Below are 24546 nucleotides of genomic sequence, written 5' to 3'. Positions count from 1 at the left end.
TTTTTATCCTGTTGAAAATATGCCCTTAAACTGCCAGGCAGTAAACCCAGAAGCACACCAATGGGACCCTCTTTTTGTATGTGTAAGATTGGGAGAGAAGGGGTTAGTCTCCTTAGGAGCTGAATTGTGGTCCTCGTGGTGAATTCTGTGTACGTGGGCAGCTACTTGGTGTGGTGGTGAACCTATTGAGCTAGTTTTTAATTAAAATTCAGTCTAGACATGAGCCATCGCCCCAGGGATTACAGTGAATGTAGAACGAAGAGACCTTCTTCTTTTTTTAAAAAGAGGTGGCATTAGTGTTTTTTCAGGAGCCCTGAATCTGAGATCTACTCTCTAGTTCTGTTAGGCTGTGCCTGTTCTGACCATCATCATGGGACTTGTGCACTAACCTGTCTTGGAGAATATGGACCAAATCCATTTTGATGGCTGTAGCTTGATTATAATTATTTCCTTTAAAAAGCCCCAAAGCATGCTAAGATATTCACAGAAAACATAGCTTACATCCTAAATGAAGTCCTCGCATAACAGATGGCTGCTGGAAGAACAGAAGCAGTCAGGAAACTTGACTACAGTAAGATCTTTGTTCATTGGAATGAGATGTTGCTGACCTCCGGGTCTCGCATGTTTTGTGTAAAATCTACTCTGCTGGTAAGATGCAGAGGATTCCTCCAAAACTTCCCTGATCAAGGAAGGACATTTGTAAGGTGCATGTGTTTTAGCATCACATCCTGTTCTGGGGTCAGGCCCTCCGCTGGTGTAACTGTCCTTAGTTCCATTGACATCAGCTGAGGATCTATTCTCTGAAGCCTTCGTAGTGGAGAACTTAACAAGTCATGTCTCCCATTTATACAGCAGCATTGTAAAAACTGGTTTCTTAAAGTCTGGTTTGGTGATCGACTTCTCTGCAGAGAAGTGTAAAGTCTGGTTCTTTTATATCCAAAGACATTCACTGGCAAAAAAAAAAAAATTAAGCCACTCAATATTAGATAACTTTCTGCTAAATTGCTTTATCAGGGTTTCCTGTTGGGACAGCCAGACATCAAAGATATGCCAAAGTATGTAGCTGTATGACTGTTGCAGAGAAATCTTTCTTGACATACCTGTTGATCTGAAGTCCAGTCACTGACTTGGTTTCCTCCGATCACACCTGCTACTATCTCTGTTTTTGTTGGAGTGTTGTATCAAGTATGCAGATACTCATATATGTCATGTTGACACAGCTACAACAACACTGCATACGTCTGTTGCAATGCAGATAGCTACTCCTTTGCAATTAGTTCTGCTGTTGTCCTTGACCCAGTTTATTGTCTAATTAAATAGAAGAGGATTAAAGATACATCTATGCCTCCACACCAATGATCAAAAAGCTGATTTGCATGGGACCCTGATGGGAATTAAGTCAGGGTGGTGTTTTTACAGTAGGCAAACAACTGCAGCCTTTGCTGTATGCCATGTGCCTCAGAAACATGCCAACAGTAGCAGAATTTTAAAGAGGCAGCCTTGCTGTTGATGGTGTGCTGGAAATTGGAGAGAAGGGACGTTTAAAAAAAATCTAAATGGTGGGATCAAAGGAGCAAGGCACTCAGTTCCCAATGACCCTCTGAGGTTTGAGCACCTCAGTCTTTAATGTTGTTACCCTCACAACACCCCAGTGGGGTAGGACAGTGCTATTATTCTCATTTTACAGTTAGGGAAACTGAGGCAGAGAACAGCTAAGTTACTTGTCCAAGATCACATGGGAAATCGGTGGCAGAGCAGGGGCATTGAACCCAGATCTACCAAGTTCTAGATTAGTGCCCTAACCACTAGACCATCCTTCCTCTCTTACTGTGTGTCCAGATAGTGTCTCCAACTCCTGTACAGACTTGTACAGCTCTTCTACAGACTGCAACCAGTTTAAGACTCCGTGGCGAAAGATTTCTCTCCAAGTCCATCCCTTCATCTTCCTAGAGATGTTCTATCCAGCCTTCTGGACTCTCTGTGCTTGTGTTGGTCCAATAGGACTGCAATGAATCTGCCTTGACAAAGTGGGCCTCCCCTTTTGCTCTGTAGCTAGACAAACAAGGAATCTTGGAGTCATTGCCAGTGTTAAACTGCCTTTGATCTGTATATGTATCAGTTGGGTAAAAACCATTCCAAACTGCAGTCAGGGGAAACGCAGCTGAGGCACAGTACGGTTTGAACTGTTACCAGATTCCTTTGAAATCCTAGTGTGGTGGTCACTGCGCCATGAGACCTTCCTTGACTGAGCTCTGATGCTTTGCGTCTCAGTGGGGAGGAGCCCAAAAAGGATCTTCCAGTAACCATTCAGTGCCAATCTCTGTAGTCCAGTGTTCCCTGGCATGTTGTCTAGGGACTTCTGTAACTGGGGCTTCAGGGTTCTCTGACCAGCTCTACTGCTGACCCACTGCGTGACTGTAGACAAGCCTCTTACCTCCCTGTGGGTGAAATGCAACCCTGTGCAGAGGGCTAGACACTGCTTAAATCCTATTTGCAGGGCTTAAGTGGTGCATAGGTTCACTGTCTGGGCAGTGCATGGAGATCCTCGAATGAAAGGCACTAGGAAAATGGATTCACTACTAGTAACAATAACAACTGGTTGTAACATTGCCCTAGGGCGGGAGCAGAGTTAGATTTTTCCCTTGCAATGCAGACCCTGTCTGAATAGATATCCTCACGGAGAGCCCTTCCTGCCCCTTCCTGGGCTGCCTGTATTGTTGTTACTGATAGTGGCTCCTTTGGCAGGGTAACTGCTGGTGGGACCCAGTGCAATCAAGTCAATCAATCCGTTTTACAAACATCCCAGCCAGAACAAAAACGCCCCTTCCCAGCTGGGTTTCCCAGCCCTGTACCCGTGTGCCATTCAGGATTCCTCTCCTTCTGCTCTTCCCTAGAGTGCTCATGCAACTGGGGAGGGAAAGGAAGGCAAAGTTAACCCCTTGCTTACTGGAAAGCAGCATTACCCTCACACCCACCACAAGCAGCCTTTGTGGATAGACTTTATGGCCTTTGATTTTGGTTTTTCCCTTGAGTTTTATAGGAAAATGAGGAGGGGAGGCAGGGGCAAGGTGGCACTTTGGAAATGATCCGGCTTGATTGTGGGGAGAGAAGACGCCGCCTCTGAATTCCTTCCCCTGCCTCCTGACTGTGGTAGAAGATTTATTCTGGTGCCTCCGGGCAGAAAATATTTTTAGCCTGCAACTTTCTCTGCTGTGTTTTCTTCATCCTGCTGACAGCTGACGCTGAAGCCTGCCCTGCTGTCTCTTGTGTCCAATGTAGATTCCTCTCTGGATATACAATGGTAGGATTTGCTCAACTGGAGCATGGAAAACAGAATGGCTCTGTGGCTTGCAGGAGCGCAGGGGCGGGGGGAGGGACAGAGAAGCTATTGCAGAGGCTGAGAATCCTCCAGCAACTGCAAAATACAGGTTACCCTAGCATATACTTGGACATGTATTGTACCTATAACTTCAGTGTCTCTGGTGTCCTGCAGGTGTAGAAATTGCTGCACTGATAACAGCTCACAGCTAAAAGATGGAAAAAACCAGGACAGGAGCTGCTTATAGTGATGTCTTTCAACCGTAAACCTCACACCCCCAGCAAGTCTGTCTGTGTTACTGAATCAAGTCTAGGAGGAATAAAATAGGAGGGATTTTAAAACTCTGGGCTGAGACATTTTTTTCAAAGGTGCCCAGGAGATTTGGGCACTCTGTTCCCCTGGTCAGCTTGGCCATCACAGCCCTGACGTTTCTAACCATCTGTGCTGTTTCAGATGAATAAAACACACGTGCAAATTGAAACTTAGTAGGTGTGTTCTGGGACTTGTGCACTAGTGCAAAGTCTGGGCTCACAGCACTGCAGGGGATACCTCTCAACTTTAGAAATAAGCTTGAACTGCATGGAAACACTGGGAACCTAGTTAGGTTGTGGCCAGCCCTGCACATTAACGTAAAGGTTTTCCCCATCCTCCCCACACAGTATTCCTGACACACTTGCATCCATGTGCTCAGAGAATGCAAGGACTACGAGGGTCTGTAGCACTTCTGGGGGTGCTGGGCTCCTCAGGGGGTGTGGTAGGGCTTCTAACCCTAACCCATGCCACAGAAGGCCATTAAATGCTGGTCTGTGGAATCCTGTCACCCTCTAGTGGCTGCCCTGCTACCACCAGCTAAGGGAAAGTTCCTTGACCTCTAAAAATCCCAGGCCAGCTGGAGGGAAGGAGTCCAGGCCCATCTCCAAGGAGTATGTGCTACTGTGTCTGGTAACTGTCTTAGCTCAGTGCCTGGCTTCACTCTGCTCCCCTTGACTGGATGTTACAGGCATCATGACCGCCCGCACTTCAGGAGGCATTACTGCTTAACGGACCGACCACTGGACTGGGGCACAGGAGAGCTGGGTTCTATTGCTGGCCCTGTCACTGGCCTCCTGGGTGACCTTGGGCAAGTCATTTCCCCTTATGCCTCCGTTTCCCCATCTGCAAACGGGGGGTGATGATACTGGCCTCCCTTATACAGCACTCTGAGCTGGCCTGATGAAAAGCGCTAGATGAGAGCTAAGTGCTGGTGGTACTGCCTGATGCAGTGTCGTAGAAGTCGAAGAAGCAGCTTCTCCCCAGTGCAGCCTGCAGAGCCACATTCAGCCCCTGAGTGCCTCTAAGCAGATGGGGCCTGCATTCCTCGTGAGCATCTTTACATTTAGCTCAAAGCAAGTGTGCTGAGTCCACTTGAGCACACGGGTGCGCACGCACGTCTGGTTACCCCAGCTTTAGCCCAATGGTCCCATACACTTCAGTGCTTTTACTTCCATTTGGGGGCAGAAGCCAGGCTAAAAAACTTTGTAGAAACATGTATGTGTCCGCACACACAAGAGGGTCTTGTCAAAAGCTTGTTGGAGAACAAAGGCTCTTCCCTCCCTTGGCAGTGGGAAGATAATACTCATACATCTATTAATATGCACTCTGACTGGCAGCACTATAATCTGCTGATACTTGTGTTATTTAGACCCTATGCACCATCTACTTCTGCTCCACTGAGAATCCTGTCCTTTCATCAGTTGTGCTGGACTGTAATGAGGCTTTCAGAGGGGGGCCGGGGGATAGATGGTGTCTCTGTACCTGGCAGAACATTTTAATAATATTTTAATAAAACTTTTTTGCGATGCCAGCAAATACCACGCTCACAAATGCAGCACTGTGGAAAACGAAATTTCAGAAACTCATTAAAATTAGTGGATTAAAGGGAGTCGCTTTCTAGGGTAAATCATTCGGATTGATGGGAGCCAAAGGGTAGAGACTGGTAAAACCTCTGTGACTAGAGTATGGGTTTCTATTAGTAGCGTGCTAGACTCTTGTCTTAATAGTTTCAGATGAATGGCAATAATTATATGCCAGGCACTTTAGAAATCCTGTTAAGAGAGGAAAAAATGGATGTGCCTTTTCCTATGAAAGTGTATAAATGAGAGCAGCCTGGTGTGAATTATGGATGTAATTGGTGTTCTGTGATATAAAATCCCTGATATTAAGCAGCCTTGAATTGCCTAATCAAAGCAGAAATCTCTGTCTTGGCTAACGAAAGAGCGAAACAGAATGTTGTTAAAACTAACATTGTACATCATACATGGGGTTTGAAGGCAGTCCCCTTGGGTTCAGTTTTTCTAATTAATATCCTTTCACTGACTCAGATGAATGCCTGCTTTTATTAAAGTGGTGTGTATTAATTCTACCCAGAACTTTATTTTTAAAGGAGATGAATGTTGTGTGTTTGCCGCACCTTCTCCCCCCCTCCCCCCATTAATTCATGGTGGTGGGAGGGAAGAGCGCAATTTTATTATTAGGAAGGTTTTGCTCACAAGTACATTGAAATGTTTCACTGGGCTCCTTTAATAAGTTCAGTGTCTCTGCATTGATTGACCTGGTTTACATTGGCACCTAATTCTATTAACCATTTCAGCGCCTACACAAAATTTGGCTTCAGTATTGTAGTTGCTACAATTCAAGAGTTGGTAAAGTGTCAGGCTGCTAAATAGAAATCTAACATCCAGGGCAAGCAAGAGTTAGAAAGTGTGTGTGGATTCCTGGGGGACTGAGAATAGACTAGGAAGCTGATAATGGATCGCTGATAACATATTGAGTCTCTCTCTCTTGGTCAATCAAGGATTTTCAGTTTTGCAGTGTTCTTGGAGAACTAGCTGTGCATGGGTACTTAACCCTGGGACTTCTAAATGGAATTTGTGCTGTTAGTTCAGGGCTGTTGTCCATGGTCTCGGTGTGTTATGTTCCCTGAGACTTTTCCCAACTAACTGATAAAACTGCAGCCTTCCTGGCACCAGGCCAAGGGAATGCAGCAAAGAAGTATTATCTGGGCTGTACAAGAAGCCTGAAACTTTCGGTCTCTGATCTGTAATGTGCTTAGGCTTGTCTACAGTGAAAATGTGCAAAGCAATTGGCTGACACTCAATTGCTGGAACACAATGTGGGAGGAGCTCAACATTAAAACAGGTCTGTGGGATCTTCAGTCCTGGCACTATGCGAGAGAGACACACATCCTGGCTTGATAATGCAGCAGTTTAATTCCAAAGGTCAATGTCTGAAAGGGATGGTTAAGCTCTGTATGGTAAATGAGCACAGGTGTCTGACACTGGGAAAGAATGTATGCAATGTTGTTGTAGCTGTGTCAGTCCCAGGATATGAGAGAGACCAGGTGGGGGAGGTAATATCTTTTATTGGACCAACTTCTGTTGGTGAGAGAGACAAGCTACACAGAGCTCCCTTCAGGAAAGGAGTCGGTTAGCACCACCCTAGCAAGATAATTACTGAGCAATTTTGATTCTCTTTTCAAACTTTCTCTCTCATGCCTCTGCAACAAGACACATTTCCCATTTTGTCAAGTCAGGGGGTTAATTCTCCATCCTCGCTGACAGGCACGTTCATAAGAATGGGACCAAGTGAGAATACGGATGGGAAGTGCTGATTCAGAGCTATCCTAAAAGATCAGCACACGTGGCATTTGGCTGGATAGTGCGTTGTTCTGCCTGCCATCTGCCAAACTGCCAGCTGCATTTTCTCGTAGTCTGAAATGGAGGTGTCTGGAGTTGTTGTAACCTAAGGGTATGACCACACTGCAGTGAGGAGGTGTGTAGACATACCCGGATCTAGTTCAAGTAACAATAGCAATGAAGCCACAATAGCATAGGTGGCTCCCTGCACCTTGGCTACATACTTAAGCAGTCGTTGTACTGTTATTGTTAGTTCAAGTGGCTTTGACCTACCCGTGCTGCGGTCACGCCACCTGATTGCAGTGTAGGCATACCCAAAGTAGCTCAGCATTCCTCGACTTGTCTGCCTGATCGAATTTGACGATGCAGGACTAGCTATTTCCTAAACCATCTACGAGGACCCTTCTCCATTTGAATGCTTGGTGAGGTCTGAACTGACCGCTGCGCCTTTGGTGGGAGATGTTCATTGGACTGAGATCTTCCATAAGAGTGTTTTTCGGAGGGGCCATGCTCAACAAACAAAATTCAGTTCTGAGTTTGGATTTTGAACATTCTTAAACTTTTGATGGGTTCTGGTCTGTGAATGTTTTGGTTCAGGCTGATGTCTAAGTGTTTTGCCTTCCTACATTTCTCAGAGTTTGGCTATGGCTGAGAGTGGTCCTGATTTTTACAGTAACTGCAGCAGAAATGTGCACCGGCTGATTCAGATCAGCAGTACTACAAACCTATTCAGCAGCTGTCTTATCTTTTCCCCTGGCATCATCGGTATGTGTGCCTCATGGAGACTTCGGAGCCCATTCCTAAGCATCACCCAGATACAATCAGATAATGTGTCTTCAGACAAAGCGACTGAGCCCTAAGGCCTTCAAGGGGCTCTTTTTAATCCTTATGATTTACTGGTTGGTTTTTGTTGTTGTTGTTTTTTTCTTCCTCCTCTCCTCTTCATAACGGCTGTTCAACTTTAATTGAAACTTCAGTGTTGATGTGGTGGACTCTAGACTGAAGCACTGAGCTGCTTTAGGATTACTCTCGCTGTTCAGGAGATCTGCTGTCTGTTCCGGATGAATGGCTTTTTTTCATTATACCCCAAAGTTGTCTTATGCCATTGTATTGACTTTACTCTGCCTTATCTGCCCTGCTCATTAAACAGAGCTCATGTTGCATATTTCATATGCCTGCATTGTACGAAGTATTTTCCCCCTCCATCTGCCCATCATAGACTGTTCAGAATTAATTTTTAGGGAGGGATTACCTGGGGGAAGGGTGGACCATTTGTTCTGAATAATCTTTTTAAAGCTGTGCCATTGGTATTGCTCAGCCCAGCAGCTCTGGGAGATTCGATTAGTCCTTTTCATTAGGCACAAAACCTTATGCCTCACATCAGCTGTTCTTTTTTAAGAGACACTTTATGGCAGCTGAGCTCTCCTTTATTCAGTTTGTGGGCATGAGGGCTCTTTTCACAGCTAGCTCCCATAAGCTAACATGCAAATTAACAGCCATGTTTATACGGGCCACTTTTGTGGGTGGGTCAGTGGGGTCAAGGGGAATAGTGGTACAGTACACACCTGCAGAATTTCTGCCTATGCTTTCTTTAGGCTTGCAGCTTGTTGCGGGTAGAAATCTGAGTACTTTAATGGACAGGTACCTAGCTGCAGTCACAAATCAGGTGCATAGGCCCTGCGTGGCTGGACTTCGCAGGTGCAATTTTTGCCATTGCATGTTTTGTCTACCAAAAAAAAAGTTACCCTTTAAAAATCAGATCTCATGCAAATTGTCCCTCCTACCCCCCAAAATCAATAGGAAAATCATTGAGACTCTTGCCTAGGGCACGGAGCTGGGTTTTGTTTGGTTCTGATCATGGTTGTTCCACTGACTCCATAGGCATCCCTGGGGCTCTTTTCACCCGTGTGTAGAATCACTGGTTGTAATGTATTTACTTAACATGTTCTTGTGAGGCTTAATGACTGTAGAGGGCTTTTGAGACTGCTGGATGAAAGGCGTGCTAGAAGTGCATCGTTAACTGTAATCCAAATGCCAAACCTCTTGTCCGTCTGTAATTCTCCACACTTCTCTTATCATGCTCCCCTCTAGTTTTAGGATACATTAACCCAAAAAGCTGGGGCTCCCTTTAATAGAGAGCAAGAGGACTGAAGGGAAGGAGAGGACCAAGAGTGACAGTTCTCCTTGAGACTTGTAACAGAAATGGGAGCTGATTCCAGAGGACATCAGAAAGCATTATCGCACAGGAGTTCTGTGTCATTAGCGCCAGGGAACGCTAATGGAGTGTGAGGCCTACGTGATGGCAGAGTGAAAATGGAATCAGATTTTTGTACTCAAAGCAGTTATAGGTGTAAAACAACTCTTAATAAACTGGTGATGCAGTTAAGATATAATGTGAAATTGCTAATCCAAATTGATGTGGGGGTTTTTTGGTATTGTCAAAGCTGAATTCCAACAGGCTCTGATATAATGGCGTTTGCTGACATGGGACTATATTTGCACTTCATCCCGGTTTAAAACCCTGTGAAGAATCCTGTTGTTGATGGGTCGCAAAGGGGGAAAAGTGCTTGTCCCCTTTGAAACATCAAAGCAGTGGTTCTCAACCCGTGGCCCGTTTGTGGCCCAATCAGCACACAGCTGCTGCCCATGTGACATCCTCAGGGCTATACAGGTAGTATTGTATGCGGCCCACATACATAAATAGGTTGAGAACCACTCCATCAGAGGATAATTAGGGGCAATGTAATGGGGCGAATTGGGTCATTTCCTGTGGTGTGGTTTGGATTTTTTTTTTTTTAAATGGATAGTTTGCTCTAAGGGATATTTTCACACTCCTGTATCTCCATGTATTTCTAATCGATGAATAACTACCTTTTTAAGTAGTGTGTTCACACAGTGTGCCCAGGGAGAAACATGCCAAATGAATGTACAACATCTCCGGAGGTGGGGTGTGTGGCTCACCATCTCAGCGAATGATGCGCTGAATCCTGTAGCTCTTCAGCAGAAGCATGGTCTTGTGCTTAAGGCACTGGCCTGAGAGGCAGAGGCTCTGGGGTCTAGCCTCGGCTCTGCGGTATACTTTGTGTGCCTTATTTCCCTTCAGTAAAACAGGAGAAATATTTGCTGTTCCATCTTTTGTCCGGCCTGTTCCGCTTGTAAGCTGTCTGGGCAGGGACGGTCTCTCATATCATGTGTCTGTAGAGCATCTCGCATGATGGGTACAGGAACTCTGCTGCGACCTCTAGGCAGGCACTACTGTAATACGGTATGTATCTCCGTGGCCTCCAGTCACGGACACGCATGCAATCGGTGGTACTCTAAGGATCACCCATGCCTCAATGATAAGCTTCTGTGCTGGGCCCCACTGGTGCCCTGACACTCACGAGACTGGTCTGGAGCAGCTCCCTTTCAGCTGTGATCGAAGGAAAGGTTTTGTGCCCGGTAGGCTGGTGCAATTGGTCATGAGTGGAGAACCGCTGAGAAGCATACACTTATTAGGCTGGGTGCCTGAGGGCAGTATATTTTGCTTTATTTCCCCTGTAAGACCCTATTAAATTAATGTGCGTGTGTGTATCTCTGCCCTAGGAATTCACAGGTGTGCCCCTGAGCCAGGGGCTTCTCGCTGGGATGCTGTTGTTTCTAGTGACCTTCCGAAGACACTACAAGTGGCCCCTTTCTCCTGCATATCCTCTCCCCAGTCCTCCATTACATATTGCCCTGCCTCATTGCCGTAGATGGGAGAACCCTCCTGAGGTGGGGGACCTAGTGGACACTGCTGCCTCTGGGAAAGTGAGCTCTGGAAACCTGCATTAAAATGCAGATGTTTGGGAAGGTTAAAAGGGGTGGGGGTGAAGGGGTTGCAAGCCATTCATGATGCCAGTTTCAGCCTGGTGAACCAAATCTTCCTGAGCAGTGCATTGCTAGGTGAGACTGTGTTCAGGTTAAAAATGATGGTTTTGTAAAACACAAGGGTTTGTGTGTTTTGGTTTTAGTTTTGGTTTCTTTTTCAATTCCCACCATTGTAATTATCTTTCTGGGAACCGGGGCACCTTAACGCCACCTTGCTGTTGCGTATCGCAGGAGGCTGATACAGACGATAACCAGGGCACGCTGGGCTTCGATGAGTTCTGCGCCTTCTACAAGATGATGTCAACGCGGCGCGATCTGTACCTGCTCATGCTCACCTACAGCAACCACAAGGACTATCTAGATGCAGATGACCTGAAGCGCTTCCTTGAGATTGAGCAAAAGGTAGGTGGGCGCTGGGGAGAGAATTGCAGTTTGGATGCAGAACCCTGGTTTCTCTCCCTTAGAAAGCTACAATGTTCCAACCTTCCATTTAAAGGTGACCTTTTAACTTTCGCTCGTGGCTTCTTCCCAAGATGGATTGAAATCCTATCAAACCTTATCACATAAATGTCAACAAAGTTACCTGCAAAGGTCTTGGAGCATTTCCAAACCTGTGCACAGAAACTTAAAGCCTATTGCCACTCAATATTATTTCTCCCAGCTGAGTTCTTGGTTTTGATGTCTTCAAATGGGAAGAGGACTCTGATAAGCTAGTGCTGCCTCTTTTTCTCTTTACATACAGCACCCTTGACAGGTTTGAATAATCGGCCTACTCATTTAGGGAACATTGGAGAAATTAATACTCTCCATAAACTGGGAGAGCAAAGATGGGCTAACCATCTAATTTAGCATGGAAGATAGATTGTGTTTTACTCCTGTGGATCTCACCTGGTATGTTGATTTCTTAATGATCATAATTTGCATGCCCCACCTAATCTCAAAATTGGATGTCATTGTACATAGCATACTCTGTATGCACTGGACAGCTTGTGGGTTGAGTGCTAAGTGGAGCTTTCTATTTTTTAATTTAATTTTTTAAAGCAGTAATAACTGAGTGTTTTAAATTGTGCACAGCAGAGCGTGGGCATGACTCTTGGTGGCAGAGGGAATAATCCAAGCAAGATTTAATGCTTGCCATATGTTTGGTTCAAGGCTTCTTCCTAATACTGTTTTATATTAATTGAGTGCATTGTAAAAGAGAAGGACAAATAGAACTGGCCGGAAGCAGGCAGGAGATTGGCAGGTACTATACAAACATGCCATTCATATGTCTGAAAATGCATCACAAGGTACCCCTTCTGTTGCACTTATTAGTCTCCCAAAGCCAGAGCCTTCTGATCAGGCAAAACTCCATATGGCCTAGAAAAATGCATCATTGTCCACTTCAGACCACTGAATTCACCTTTCCCATTTTCAGTGACTATTTGAATGAAGATTTAGTTTCACGCTGAGGACTGTGATATTGTTGAACGAGCAATGGTCACTGTAGGAATGTGTTTTGCAGTATCACCCCTACCAGCTGCTTTGAGGGGCACTGCCTCACGAGCTTGGTTCAGAACGGCTTTTACTCTTCTAGACATTTATTACTGAAAAAATAAATGGCTAGCTTTAAACTAAGCATTCCTGTGAGGTTTCTGACCAGCCCCCTGGGTTCTCAATCTGCCATGTTTCAATTCTCTGGGTGGGATGAATTTTTAATTTGTTTAAAGTAAAGAGCCTTTCTGAGATGCAATTGGAAAGTTGAGTAGCTACCTACATCTGGCCACTCCAATCCCGGGGCATGTGGGGCACTCAGACAATTGGATGACTTAGACAAAAGCCACTAAAATTTTAATATGACTGCTGATACCACTTCAGGCCTGGTGTGGATGTTTCCTGGAATCTCCGTATTCCCTTCCTAGCTCCCTAATGCAGATCATTCTGCTATAGCTTCCCTCCTTCCCCTTACTTTTCCTTTAAAAAAATTCTGTAGACGTCTGGCTAGATGGAGACATTTGACTCTCTCCAGTATGAGAGACGGGGATGGGGTGGAGGGATGAAGTAATATCTTTTATTGGGCCAACATCTGTTGGTGAGAGAGACAAGCTTTCAAGCTCCACAGAGCTCTTCTTCAGGTCTGGGAAAGATGCCCTGAGTATCACAGCTAAATACAAGATGGAACAGATTGTTTAGCGTAAGTAGTTAATACATGTTTCAAGGGACCATTCAACTGTTAACACCTCTCCAGTTAACACCTTCCCAGTATGAGGCAACCTGATCCTCTGTCTCTCTTGCTGCATGGCCTTGGGGGTAGAGTAATGAAGTGATTTGCCCACTGGAGGGTGGCCATGTTTCCCAGGGTTATTGAGAGGGTTCACTGCTGGCTTGGACAGCGCTTTGGAGAGGAAAGTACTAACTACTTGGTCCTTCTCTTGACACTCTAGTGGGTATTACAAACCACACACACTTCTATCAGTTCATCTGATTTGAAAGAGATGAAGAGTTTATGGTCCAACAGAACAGGAGGTTCTCTATTAGAAGAGTTTTATTCTTGGCCAGTACCTAATGGCAGGCATTACGCCTAACGCTGTTCATAAAATCAGACATTTCATAGGTCTTCAGAGACGTTAACTCCTGGGTTTATAAGCTTTACTAGTCAAATATTGAATTTTACCTAGATGCCCTTGCCATAGTTATCGATGGGCTGTCAGTTAAATAGCAGCAAACTAATCTCCATGCACCCTGTTGCAGTAGCTGCTACGTATAGTGGAATTAATGATTTGCTCCTTGTAGGCGAGGGCTAAACAGGAAGGTTTGCATTCTTTATGCATATTAGTCACTTTAATCTGCAGCAGTGATTGATGGATATAAGATGCTGGCTCCCTTTCCTGACAGCTCCTGTAGGCTTTTGTGAAAAGGAAACAGATAGAGGTGTACCGTGCTTTTATTTTCTCATGGCTAAAGCTAAGTAGCTTCCTCTCTGCACACATACATACATATGTGTAAACAAATGCACTGATCTATTCCATCTTCTGCATCAAATCTCAACTATACTTACCTTGGCGGGAACAGCCGACTGCCAGCTAAGTGATCGTCTTGGTTATTGGTGGCTTCAGTGGGTTGATCATTTTAAAGCCCTGAATGATGGAAAAATACAAATGTTATCTGAAAGGTAATATCACCTCTCTCTCAGCAGCCACAGGCCCTGAACAAAGGGTACCACCTAGTAGGGTGCTATGCCAGCAAACACTGGTATGTGCCGATGACTGCTGCAAATAGCTGGTAGACCTTGCCAGAAGTGCCAGTTAACCAGATTTTGTGACCCATTCATCTGTTGCTTAGTGGAATGTGCTTTACTGTACCTGTACCTTACCACTTGTTCCTCTTATCAGGTTCTGAGTGGTTTCCAATGCCTAGCTGTCTAAAACCTTCGGACTGCAAGGTTGTTGGCTGGTCTGTTCTGGGAAAGTTCAAGCCTATTGCAATGAAGAGGCTGGTGGTTATTTTAAGTCGGCTGGTAATGAGGAGAGATTTAGTAAGCTAGAGTGCCACTAGCAGTGGGGACAGGGAAACCAGAACACTACAAATGCGACCGAAGGAACATGTAATAAAAGACCATATTGCAATGCTTAAATGGAAGGGGAGAGGGAAGGCGGATGCCAGAAGCTCTTGGGTCAGTATGGCCCCAGAGGAAGACGAGCCATGAATCTAAGGTAAAATCCAACCAGAGAGCCCTGCAGTGCAGAGTATTTCTTTTCATAAAAGAGAGCGGGATTCCAGTGAAATCTTTTAAATATTTAATGAAGACTGAGAATTTAGTGAAGATGTTTTGACATCCTCAGTAGAAAGGGAGCATTTCTACTGCCCATTAGTCCCATCCCACCCCACCAGATCTAAAACCCCTGCTCTCCTGTACGTCTGTCCTAGAGGATCCTCTGTCAGGGCAAGGCTGGGGCATTTCTGGTCTTGGGTGGCATGGGAGGCAGCAAAATAGTAGCTCAGACAGGACTTTTTTTTTTCTCACCAGACTTGTAGAAGTAGATGGGGTGGGAAAGAAAAAAATACCGCATGAGAACGCCTAGGCTAGGCTGTCTTTGTCCATGTGCTTCTGCTTTTCATGCTCTAATAGAGTCTCATGAGTCACCTGCAAATTAAATAAATGAAGACCCATCCCTTTGTGCCTGTTGTCTCTTTAAACGAGTTAGACTGTGTTTCTCTTTCACTGGGCCTATTGATCCTCCTCCTGCTGAGAGAAGAAAATTAACTTCAGCCACAGGACTCAGTCAGTTCAGCTAATCACTGGCACTGAGAGCAAAAAGCTCTCTGGCTTTCCTCTCGCGGACGCTGCTGCCCTCTGTAATGCAATATGTCTAGAGCGAGGGTAGGTTTGAGCCTTGTCAAAAACGGAACAAAAGCATGAAGCAGCCCTGCTGAGCTAGGAGCAGGAAAAGGCTTTGCTGTGGGATTGGGACTAGAAATCTTATGAAAACCAGCTTTCTTATGAGATCCTGCCTTGCTGGTCATGGCCAAAATGTAAATACTGCAAGAACTGTGTTTTGGTAAGGAGACTTCTGGGCTTTTGTGTCTCAGCCCAGCCCAGCCCAGCCAGGACATCCAGTGGAGGGAGAGTGCTTTTTTCATGCTCCTGAATCTGTTGTGTTTTGAACCTCCCCATGAGAAGGCTCCAGTCCAGTGTCAAAAGTGCTGACCCTTTGGGCATGGGTCCACGTTGGCCAACCTGCACCATAATTAGTCCCTTTGTCGGCAGACTCACTAGAGAGGGCAAAGACGGAATGGTCGGTGCACTCTGAAGTCCCCTTGCAAGTAGTTCCTCCTGGGCAGGATACAGTTCTGTTTGTGCACTTCCAGAGAAGCTTGCACTGCTGCTGTCATGTTATAGCGCTTCTATAGCTAGATGGAACACGCCCAGCTCCCGACATCTCCCATGAGATGTTAACGCCTCGTCCCTGTGGTTTATGCTTTACTTTGGTTTTACGTGTGTATTTTTGAAAGATTCTGCTTGGCTTTTTCATCTGAGCCGCTCTTTGGGACAGGCACCATATGGTCATGTGTGTGTGCACGCAGCACCTCGCACAGTGAAGCCTTGATCCTGATTTGTAGCACTACTGACAACAGGTGTAGTAAATAATTGGTCACCCAGCTCTGTTTACATAATGCAGGGCTGTATCATTCCTTTTTTTAACATAAACGGAGTTAACCATAAATGGCCTGACTTTCAATTGCCAATGTCTCAGAACGTGCAGAATTTTCTCTGTGCACACATCTTGAAGACCAGAATGAAATCCTGCCATTGATCAAAGTAACGGACGCCCTAGAAACGCTTCCAATAATCTCCCGACCTTCTGATACGTGGCCAATTATTATAATTCATCCTTCTCTCCACTGGCTCCTGGAGTTCTGTTTTGTTGCATGCTTCTAAAGTGAAAACCTTTTGGACAATACAAATTAATCCTGCAGCCGAAAGACCCTATTGGGCCATAGCAAAACATGTGCTGTTTGGTTGCCCTGTGGGCTTAAAAACACTAAACAAAATTGACCTACAAAGCAGAAATCGGGCTCTGTGTTTTATTGTGTGTGATCAGGCAGCTGCCAATGGGACTAACTTTTCACTAAGCTGCCTGATTCTTATCTGACCTGACACTGAGTGGCAGGAGTGGGAATTTTAGTGAACAGTGTAAAAATCCTAGTGCTCGTGTGGAAAATACAGCCAGTTCTCAAACTATATACAGAGAAGAGAACTAGGGGAGCAGTGGCTGATTATTTAGTTAATGAGATGTTCTTCACTTCATGTTTTGTTTCCTTTCTAGATGACTAATGTGACCAAGGAGTACTGCCTGGAAATTATCAATCAGTTTGAACCGTGTTTAGAGAACAAGAAGCAGGGGGCTCTGGGAATAGACGGTAAGTTGTTTTTTGTTGCTGCTCTGGCAAATGCCCAATGGAGGCTAAATGCTAGTTCGAATTTGACACTGGTATGAGTACTGTATGGTGTCACCTTGCATACAGGGTGCTTTTCTGTTAATGTTATTGATGTGGGCTGGGATTTTCAAAGGAGCCTAAGGGAGTTAGACACCCAGAGGGGGATGAGGCTCCTGTCACTGCAAGTCAATGGGGGTTGGATGCCTGTCTTGTCATATATGCCTTTGAAAGTCTCTCCCTAGGTCCTTTTGAAATGCAATGAGATTTGGCACTTAACTCCCCTAGGCATCTGTGACAATCCCAGACAAAGTGTTAACCTCCCTCCCCCCCCCCAACAAACAACAAATGTTAGAGTGTTAATAAAACCAATGTTCTGAGCATTTGTTGAAATTTACAATGGGAGTGGTAAATAATGTGGCCCCAAGAAGCGCACTCTCAGCATGCCCGGTGCTGATGGGCTCTCACTGAACAAGACTTCAATGGTGACAAGATGGTACATGTTGCTTTAGGGCTGATTCTGAATCCCTGGCTCAGTATAGTGGCCCCTTTATCCACGGTGGTCCCATCAACTCCAAAAGCAAACAAGGAGCGCTAGTCAGGCCCTGGAAATGTTGTTTGGTAATAGATTGTACGGGAAGGGTCTTGAGTCACGTTTTAAAAAGCAACAACATAGGATCCGCTTCTGTGGCTGTGTTGAACTAATGCAGAACGGCCAAGTATAAATTGGTACAGTCTGTTCTACCTGAATGAATGGGGTAATTTCCAATACCTGGAGTCACCTCTTTGTCTTTGATGAAGGATGGTCCCTATATAATGGATTCAGGTCTCTCCTGCTCTGGGGACTGAAATCTCTGTTGCCCTGTCCCTTGTGTCCTCTCCTACACTAGAGCAAAGTGAGCACAGCAGGTAAAACACTCCATTCGGGATGTGTTGTGCTTTACACCCACTTCACCTGAGTGTGAGAACGGAGAATCGGGTCCATCAGCTTGGCTTCCTTGCGATTGGACATAAGCCTGATCTTATCTGAGACTTAGAGATGTTGGACAAGAAGGGACCATTGTGATCATCTAATCCGACCTCCTGCATACCAGAGTAATTCCTGCACTGAACCCAGGTTGTCTGGGTGAGGGAGAGCATCTGACTTTCCTCTCGTTCTGTTTTAACACAACTTCTCTTCCTTCTTACCGTCAAACTCAAAAGTGGTGTGAGCAGTAACTCTCATGCAGTCTGCTGCTGTGCTCAAAACACAGATTGCACAGATATTAACTACATTGTATTGCCTGTTAGGTTCTATAAGCGTTGCTTATGAAGAAGTCAAGCCTGTGAGCAACAGTACTTACACAGACCAGGCAAAGCATAGAGTGTGGGGTCACCTTGACAAGAGGCACACAGCTACATTACTCACGGCTGGTTGTGCTGCTGTGAGAGATTTTGGAGCACAGTTGTTACTCTACCATGAAATTGAAGTCTAACACAGGAACCAGTAGCTTGGTCCTCATTTAAGAAGTTATTGCAGAGAGACGCCATACGATTTCTTTGTCTTTCTTTTTATATATACAGTTTCTTATGGGTGGAAAAGATGCTCTTGTGCTTAAGGCACAAAATAGGGAGTCAGACTTGGGTTCTACTCTTAGCTCTGTGCCAGATGCCCTACGTAACCTTGGGTTTAGATCAGTTTGTGTCTGTTTTCCCCCCTGCAAATGGGAGGAGTAATAACTCTGACCTCTGTTCTTCCCAGGAGGCTGTAAAGCTTCACTTCGCTAATCTTTTATAAAGCACTTTGAGATCCTGGCATTACAGAAGCTCAGAGCATTGCCCTTTATTATTGTGATTTGAAAATATAAAACAAGTACTTTGGATAGTTGAAGGCGTTTATGATGAAACATGCTCTATTTCTCTGCAACTTTTTATTGATAATTGGTTGCAGTTATAAGATCCTACCTGGTAATGATTGAGCATTTGGTCTGTCAAAAACTGCTGAGAGAGTGAGTAAGTCTGGGAAATGTCTTGTTTAGGCTGCATATCTAGGATACACACCTGACCCTGTATTGAAATGTGTAGAAGACTGTCAAGTCGTGTGTACCCAGGACTCTTGTTTGCAGGCATAGCAATTATTGCAATTCTTTCTGCTGATCTACACATCTCATTTACCCATATCTTATCCCATGACATGATTTTGAGAGACTGCATGCCTAATCAAATAGTTAATATATTTGGGGAGTGGGGATTGAGAACACACCTTACAGATTACTAGACTTTTGCTGAGGATGGGCAATAACCAGGCCTGAGACTAATGTGTCCGCTCCAGGAGTTATTTTTCATTAGGCTGAAGAAAGGATGGAGGGGGAAAAAGCCCCTCTCTTTTGCTCAGACAGTGTCTGAGGGGGGCTGTGTAGGGTTGTTGTTTCCCAAGCATTCTCCCTGTTACCCCACTACCTTTTTTAAATTGGCATCTTCTTCAGGGAAAAGTTCCTTCTTTAGGGTGTCCACTCTGACATGTCTAGCCAGCCCCGTGTCCTCTAAACGTTCTTTTCCCCATAGAATGTTGTATAATCTTATAACCTCCTTAGACTTCAGAATGCTGCTGCTTCATTTATGTAATCTAGTACAGAGTTGTTCTTATCGTGGCTTTGTGCTATCTAGACGTTAGGTCTCTCTTGCCCTCTATAAAGGCTAGCTGGAATAGGGCTAGCTAGAGAGGCTGGATTGTAACAGTGCTGAAGACAGAAGTCCTCTGTTTGCCCCCAAAACCAGTGCGGCTACATGCCATGCAGTGCAAGTTCCCTGCCAATGAGTTGGAGCGCCCATTTTCTCCTGGCGATCTGTTGAGATTGCCAAGTACGGATCTAATTTATGTCCTCCCTAGTGGTGGCTTCTTGTCATGTGGCACCTGACCAGTAGGAACTGGAATGAGATGATGATTTTAGTAGGATCACTGTTTGCTGTTGAGCAAAATAAAGCACCTGGTGGGACAGGAGGCTTTCCTGAGAATGGAGTCAAGCTCTTGAGGTCTTTGTTTCACACTGCTGACAGCATCCCGAGGCATTCATTTTTCTTCATTCTAGAGCTGACGGACACAGTTAGTGTTAGCTAATTATGGCAATTTCAGCCTTAAACTTCAGCAAGTGCATGAAACAAGCAACAGGGCAGTTCACAGGGTGCCCAATTAGTGATACACAGAACCGCTCCTTCGGCAGCCAAATCTATCTTCCAGAATGAGAGAGTGATTAATTTGCTGAGAGTAGCTGGTACTATTTTTGCTAGTGTGCAATACATCCGATTGATTTTTCATCCTAGCTGATCTTATTTGGGTAGCCTCCTGCTTTTACTCAAGCTATGGTAATGGTTTGCTGGAGGAGGAATTCTGATTCAATTCTCTTGCAAGCTGGCCTAAAGCTGCCGTGTCTTAGGGTATGTCTACACTACCCAGATCGGCGGGCAGCGGTTGATCCAGTGCGGGGGGTCGATTTATCGCGATAAATTGTCCCCCGAGCTCTCTCCCATTGACTCCTGTACTCCACCGCCGCGAGAGGTAGCCGTAGCAGTGTGACTAGCCTATGTAGTTCGTTGGTATTTTTGCAGTTCCAGCAAAGAGATTTTTTCTTTAAAAACAAGTGGCATAAATGCAAACCAAGCATATAATGATTTAATAAATGAAGATCAGGTGTCAGTTTATCTGCACAGATCCACAACTGAGCAATTCAATATAATAATAATTAGTGTACAATTGTTTTTCTTTCAACATGTACTAACCCAGTTACTCTTATGGAAAAGTCCCTGTTGTGTTTAATAGGAATTAAACCAATTGGGTTCCACAGAAATTACTTTAATATATAGAATGTTAATAGATAATGAGAACCTTTTCTGTAGGTGGTATTTGAATTCTCTGTCGCAGGAACAGAATTCTCTGTTACATTCAATAGCAGTGGTCCCCAAACTGTGGGGTATGCACCCCTGGATGGGGGGCACTGAAGAATGTTTGTTTGGGGGGATGCATCGGGCCCTAGGCCAGCCCCCACAGAGGGGTGGGGGGGAGCACCCACCCAGCTCTGCCCTCAGCCGCAGCTCCTCTCCGCCCCCAGTCCAGCTCCGCCTCTAGCCCCAGTTCCTCCCCATCCCCAGTTCTCCCCCCAGCTCTACCTTCAGCTCAAACTCCTCTGAGCCAACCGTGCAGGACCAGAAGAGGACATGGACTGATTCTATTACTGGTAAGAGAGGGGAGTGACAGGAAAGGTTTGGGTACCACTGGGCTATGGGATGATTGGAAAGCCTATAAAAGCGTTACTCTTTTCCATTACATCCCATAGAACTCTTCCATAAGAGAAGCATGACCTAGCTTAGTTTTTGAACCTTCATGATACGTCCTATAGAATTGTATGGAAAGGGAGGACACAGCTGAATGCAACTGTCTGTCTCTGATAGGAGTGTTACTACATTTTTGCAAGTCTTGCAGACTTTGTTTTGAAGGTGAAACTTTTGGCATCTAAGATGGCATATGAAGGGATTTTCCTTGCAGGAAAAAATAAAATCCCCCTGGAGACAAACATCTGAAAAATTGCACTTTGTCCTTAGTGGAAATTCAGTTTTTCCCATTTGTTGCCTTCGTTTTTACCAGTAAAGAGGTGTCTGAGCTAAAATGACAGTGTTGCACTCTTAAATTTTTTTTTTTTTTTACACAAGTGTTTGCTTCTGGTCTGGCTTGTTTCTAGGGAGGCTGGACTGGCTGGCTTTGCATGCCATTGGAAAGGGGGAAACGTGAGGTGCCCTGTTGGGGTTGATGTCCATTTGCAGAGTTGTGTAGGACCCCCTGATTCAGCACAGCACTTAGTGTGTGTGCTCGTGGGATCACTTGATGCTTCGAGTGAAGCCTGTGTTGAAGAGCCGTGCTTTGGTTCAGAGCCTACCCTAGCAGGGACTGCATTAGGGCTAGGTTGAGGCTTTCCAGAGCTGTCTCAGGGTGGATTATTCAGCACTTAACTACCAAAGTTCTGGTTGTAGCCTGTGTTTAACAGCTCAGTTTAATAAGCATGTTTAATTAACACTCAGAGTCAGAATTTGAAGCCAGCGAGAACCATCATAAAGGAAATGTTTTTGCAGCAATTTATCCCCAAGTTAATTTTCCTTGCAGCTTGAAGGCCAGTATTGGGAGGCTGATTCAGATGATTGTTTCTTTGTGTTTTAATTTCCTGGGTAGTCCTCTAACTGCATGACAGACTGATGTATTGTTTCACTAGAATCATAGAATATCAGGGTTGGAAGAGACCTCAGGAGGCCATCTAGTGCAACCCCCTGCTCAAAGCAGGACCGACCCCAACAAGGGAGTGTGTTAATTCATTTAGGAGGTAGCAGCATCTTTATATAGTCCCCACTTTGCTTATGGACTAATGAGAGAGATGTCAGGGGAATGATTCATGACAAAGCAGAGATCCCAGGGAATAAAGTCCTCATTGTTGTGGAGAGCTGTTAAGACCCAGTTGCAAATGGGGAACATGCCGCGTTTCAGTGGAGGTGAACGAAAGGGATTTGTGGAACACTTGGGATGGAAGTTATGGTTTTTAATAATCCTCTCTCCTGCATGCATTGGGATGTAAGGTAACAGTTCAACTATGGGAGAAAATCTGTGTCCCAAAGCTACTTCTCCAGTCCCTTCTTCCCCCAGTTCTGAAAAGGGACATACTAAAAGATGCCCTGGATCATTGTGCCGTGTCCTTCAAGGTGACGAGTCTGCATGATCAACCAAGATTTCATCGCTTTGGGAAGCTAATTCTTCAGTTAGCATCTCTGTGCCTGGTCCTGCTAACGAGCGGCATGGTGCCCAATCCACGGTATTTCGGCGTCCTGCAAGCTTGACAAAGATACAGACAGTAATGTGGTGCTGGCCTCTCTTTTGTCAGCGTGCACATGAGGAAACGTGGTGGCCCATTAAAGTTAGGGATTAAAGTGTCTGTCTGCAGGAGCCAGGCATGCTGCCCTCCTACTGAAGGGCAGACCAAGAACCAATGCACAGCCACGCCAGATGGGTTGGGGGCTAAGGCGTTCTCGGGAAGGCTCTCATGGGAGTTGGAGGAAAGAGAGGAATCCTTTCACGTTGTTCCTGGCTGTGGCTGGGCATCGGAGCCTGTCTGCATGGATGACAGTAACCCCTGCAGCTGTTCCTCTCCCTCTGCATGTAGGAGAATGGCCAGTGCATCTATGTAATCATGGCTCAATTAGCCAGAAACCTTCATACTTCAGACACTGGTGTAGGGGACACCTGTGGAACAGCACTCTGCAGGATGCCAGCAGCCCCTGAGAGAGGGGTCCTCAAATCCTGCCTCTGTTTGTGGAGTGAACCCACACTGGATTTGCTAAATTAGGGGGGCAAGGTTTGGTCCAGACAATCTCATATGACCCTTACTCCTGACATGCAACACTGCTCTCTCAATATCTGATTCCTGACTGGGCGGGCCTCTGAATGTGCCAAGTAGTAGTGTGGCTTTGTCATGTTCCCAAGGGACTGGGATGAGACTACCGTCCCCCAAACTCATCTCACTGATACGCAAAGGTCTCCAGAGGCTTCCATCTACTCAACCCTTGGCCAGCATCTGTTTAATAAAATTAACCTGAATCATCAAATCTAGTCAGTAAACAAACTCTAAACAATACATCCCCAAAACTAATTATCAGACTCTAGCCGTGTGCCAGTTTTGAGTTCTGCCTATGCTGGGGTCTGTTTTGTTTGTTTGTTTGTTTTTTAAACCGCAGACCTTCGAGGTGAACATAAAGACGCGTTTAAGGACTGGTTGCTCCAAAGGTTACAGCAACAAAATTGACAAATCTGTCACAGTCCAAGTACAGACACAAAGTCGAACAGCAGCACTGTTGGGAAGATTAGGATATAGCTAGATCAGGGGTGGGCAACCTATGTCGAGCCGATTTTCAGTGGCACTCACACTGCCCGGGTCCTGGCCACCGGTCCGGGGGGCTCTGCATTTTAAATTTTAAATGAAGCTTCTTAAACATTTTTAAAACCTTATTTACTTTACATACAACAATAGTTTAGTTATATGTTATAGACTTAGAGAGAGAGAGACCTTCTAAATGCGTTAAAATGTATTACTGGCATATGAAACCTTAAATCAGAGTGAATAAATGAAGACTCGGCACAGCACTTCTGAAAGGTTGCCGACCCCTGAGCTAGACCAAGCAGCATCAGAGAGCTGAAAAGATACAGAAGCCGCAACTGAAAAGTAAAAGGAATATTAGGACAGGCTGATGGAAGACTTATAAACTTGTATATTGTGTCTGGACCTGTATTTAAGACCAATTATCAACTGTTTGTAGCTTTATGGTGAGTTTGCCAGAGAGAAAGCATCCGCTGCCCTGGATGGAATGCTAGAATTTGTGACTGTGCCAGATAAGTTTCAGATTCTTAATAGAGCAATATACTTAGGAGTTCTGTAACTCGGACTTGCAGCCTTTCACTTCCAAATCTGACATTTGGGTCAGCTTTTCTAGTCTAATTAAATCTCCATAGAGCTGGCTGCTACTGTATTGGAGATCATGAGTCAGTTGTGGCATATACTGTCCATAGAGGACATGAATTGTCGGAAGTCAGTCGTGGAGATAACCCAGTTGTTCGGTAGGAATTAGGATTAGTCTCCCAAATGGAACCTGGATACACTCTGTCATGAATGATGAGCGAAACTGTAGGCCAAAGTACCACAAGCCTTAATGAACCTGGTCTGAATTAATACTGTGACATAAAACCAGATTACTTTCACACGGCTTTCAGTTCTGTTGCCC

General features: G+C 45.2%; 1 protein-coding gene across 3 annotated transcripts in view; it reads left to right on the top strand.

Moving 5' to 3' along the window:
• Positions 1-24546, top strand: part of PLCH2 (phospholipase C eta 2) — a 249475-nt gene that overhangs the window by 159032 nt on the left and 65897 nt on the right. For all 3 annotated transcript variants that reach the window (XM_034753316.1, XM_034753315.1, XM_034753314.1), the window contains exons 5-6: positions 11074-11244; positions 16650-16743. In XM_034753316.1, the coding sequence (XP_034609207.1) occupies positions 11074-11244; positions 16650-16743 (265 nt within the window). The remainder of the gene's footprint in view (positions 1-11073; positions 11245-16649; positions 16744-24546) is intronic.

The sequence above is a fragment of the Trachemys scripta genome, chromosome 19, assembly GCF_013100865.1.
Source record: "Trachemys scripta elegans isolate TJP31775 chromosome 19, CAS_Tse_1.0, whole genome shotgun sequence".
NCBI classification, from domain to species: Eukaryota; Metazoa; Chordata; order Testudines; family Emydidae; genus Trachemys; species Trachemys scripta.
Note: the sequence above shows the minus strand (reverse complement) of the source record. Positions and strands in the feature narration are given on the sequence as shown.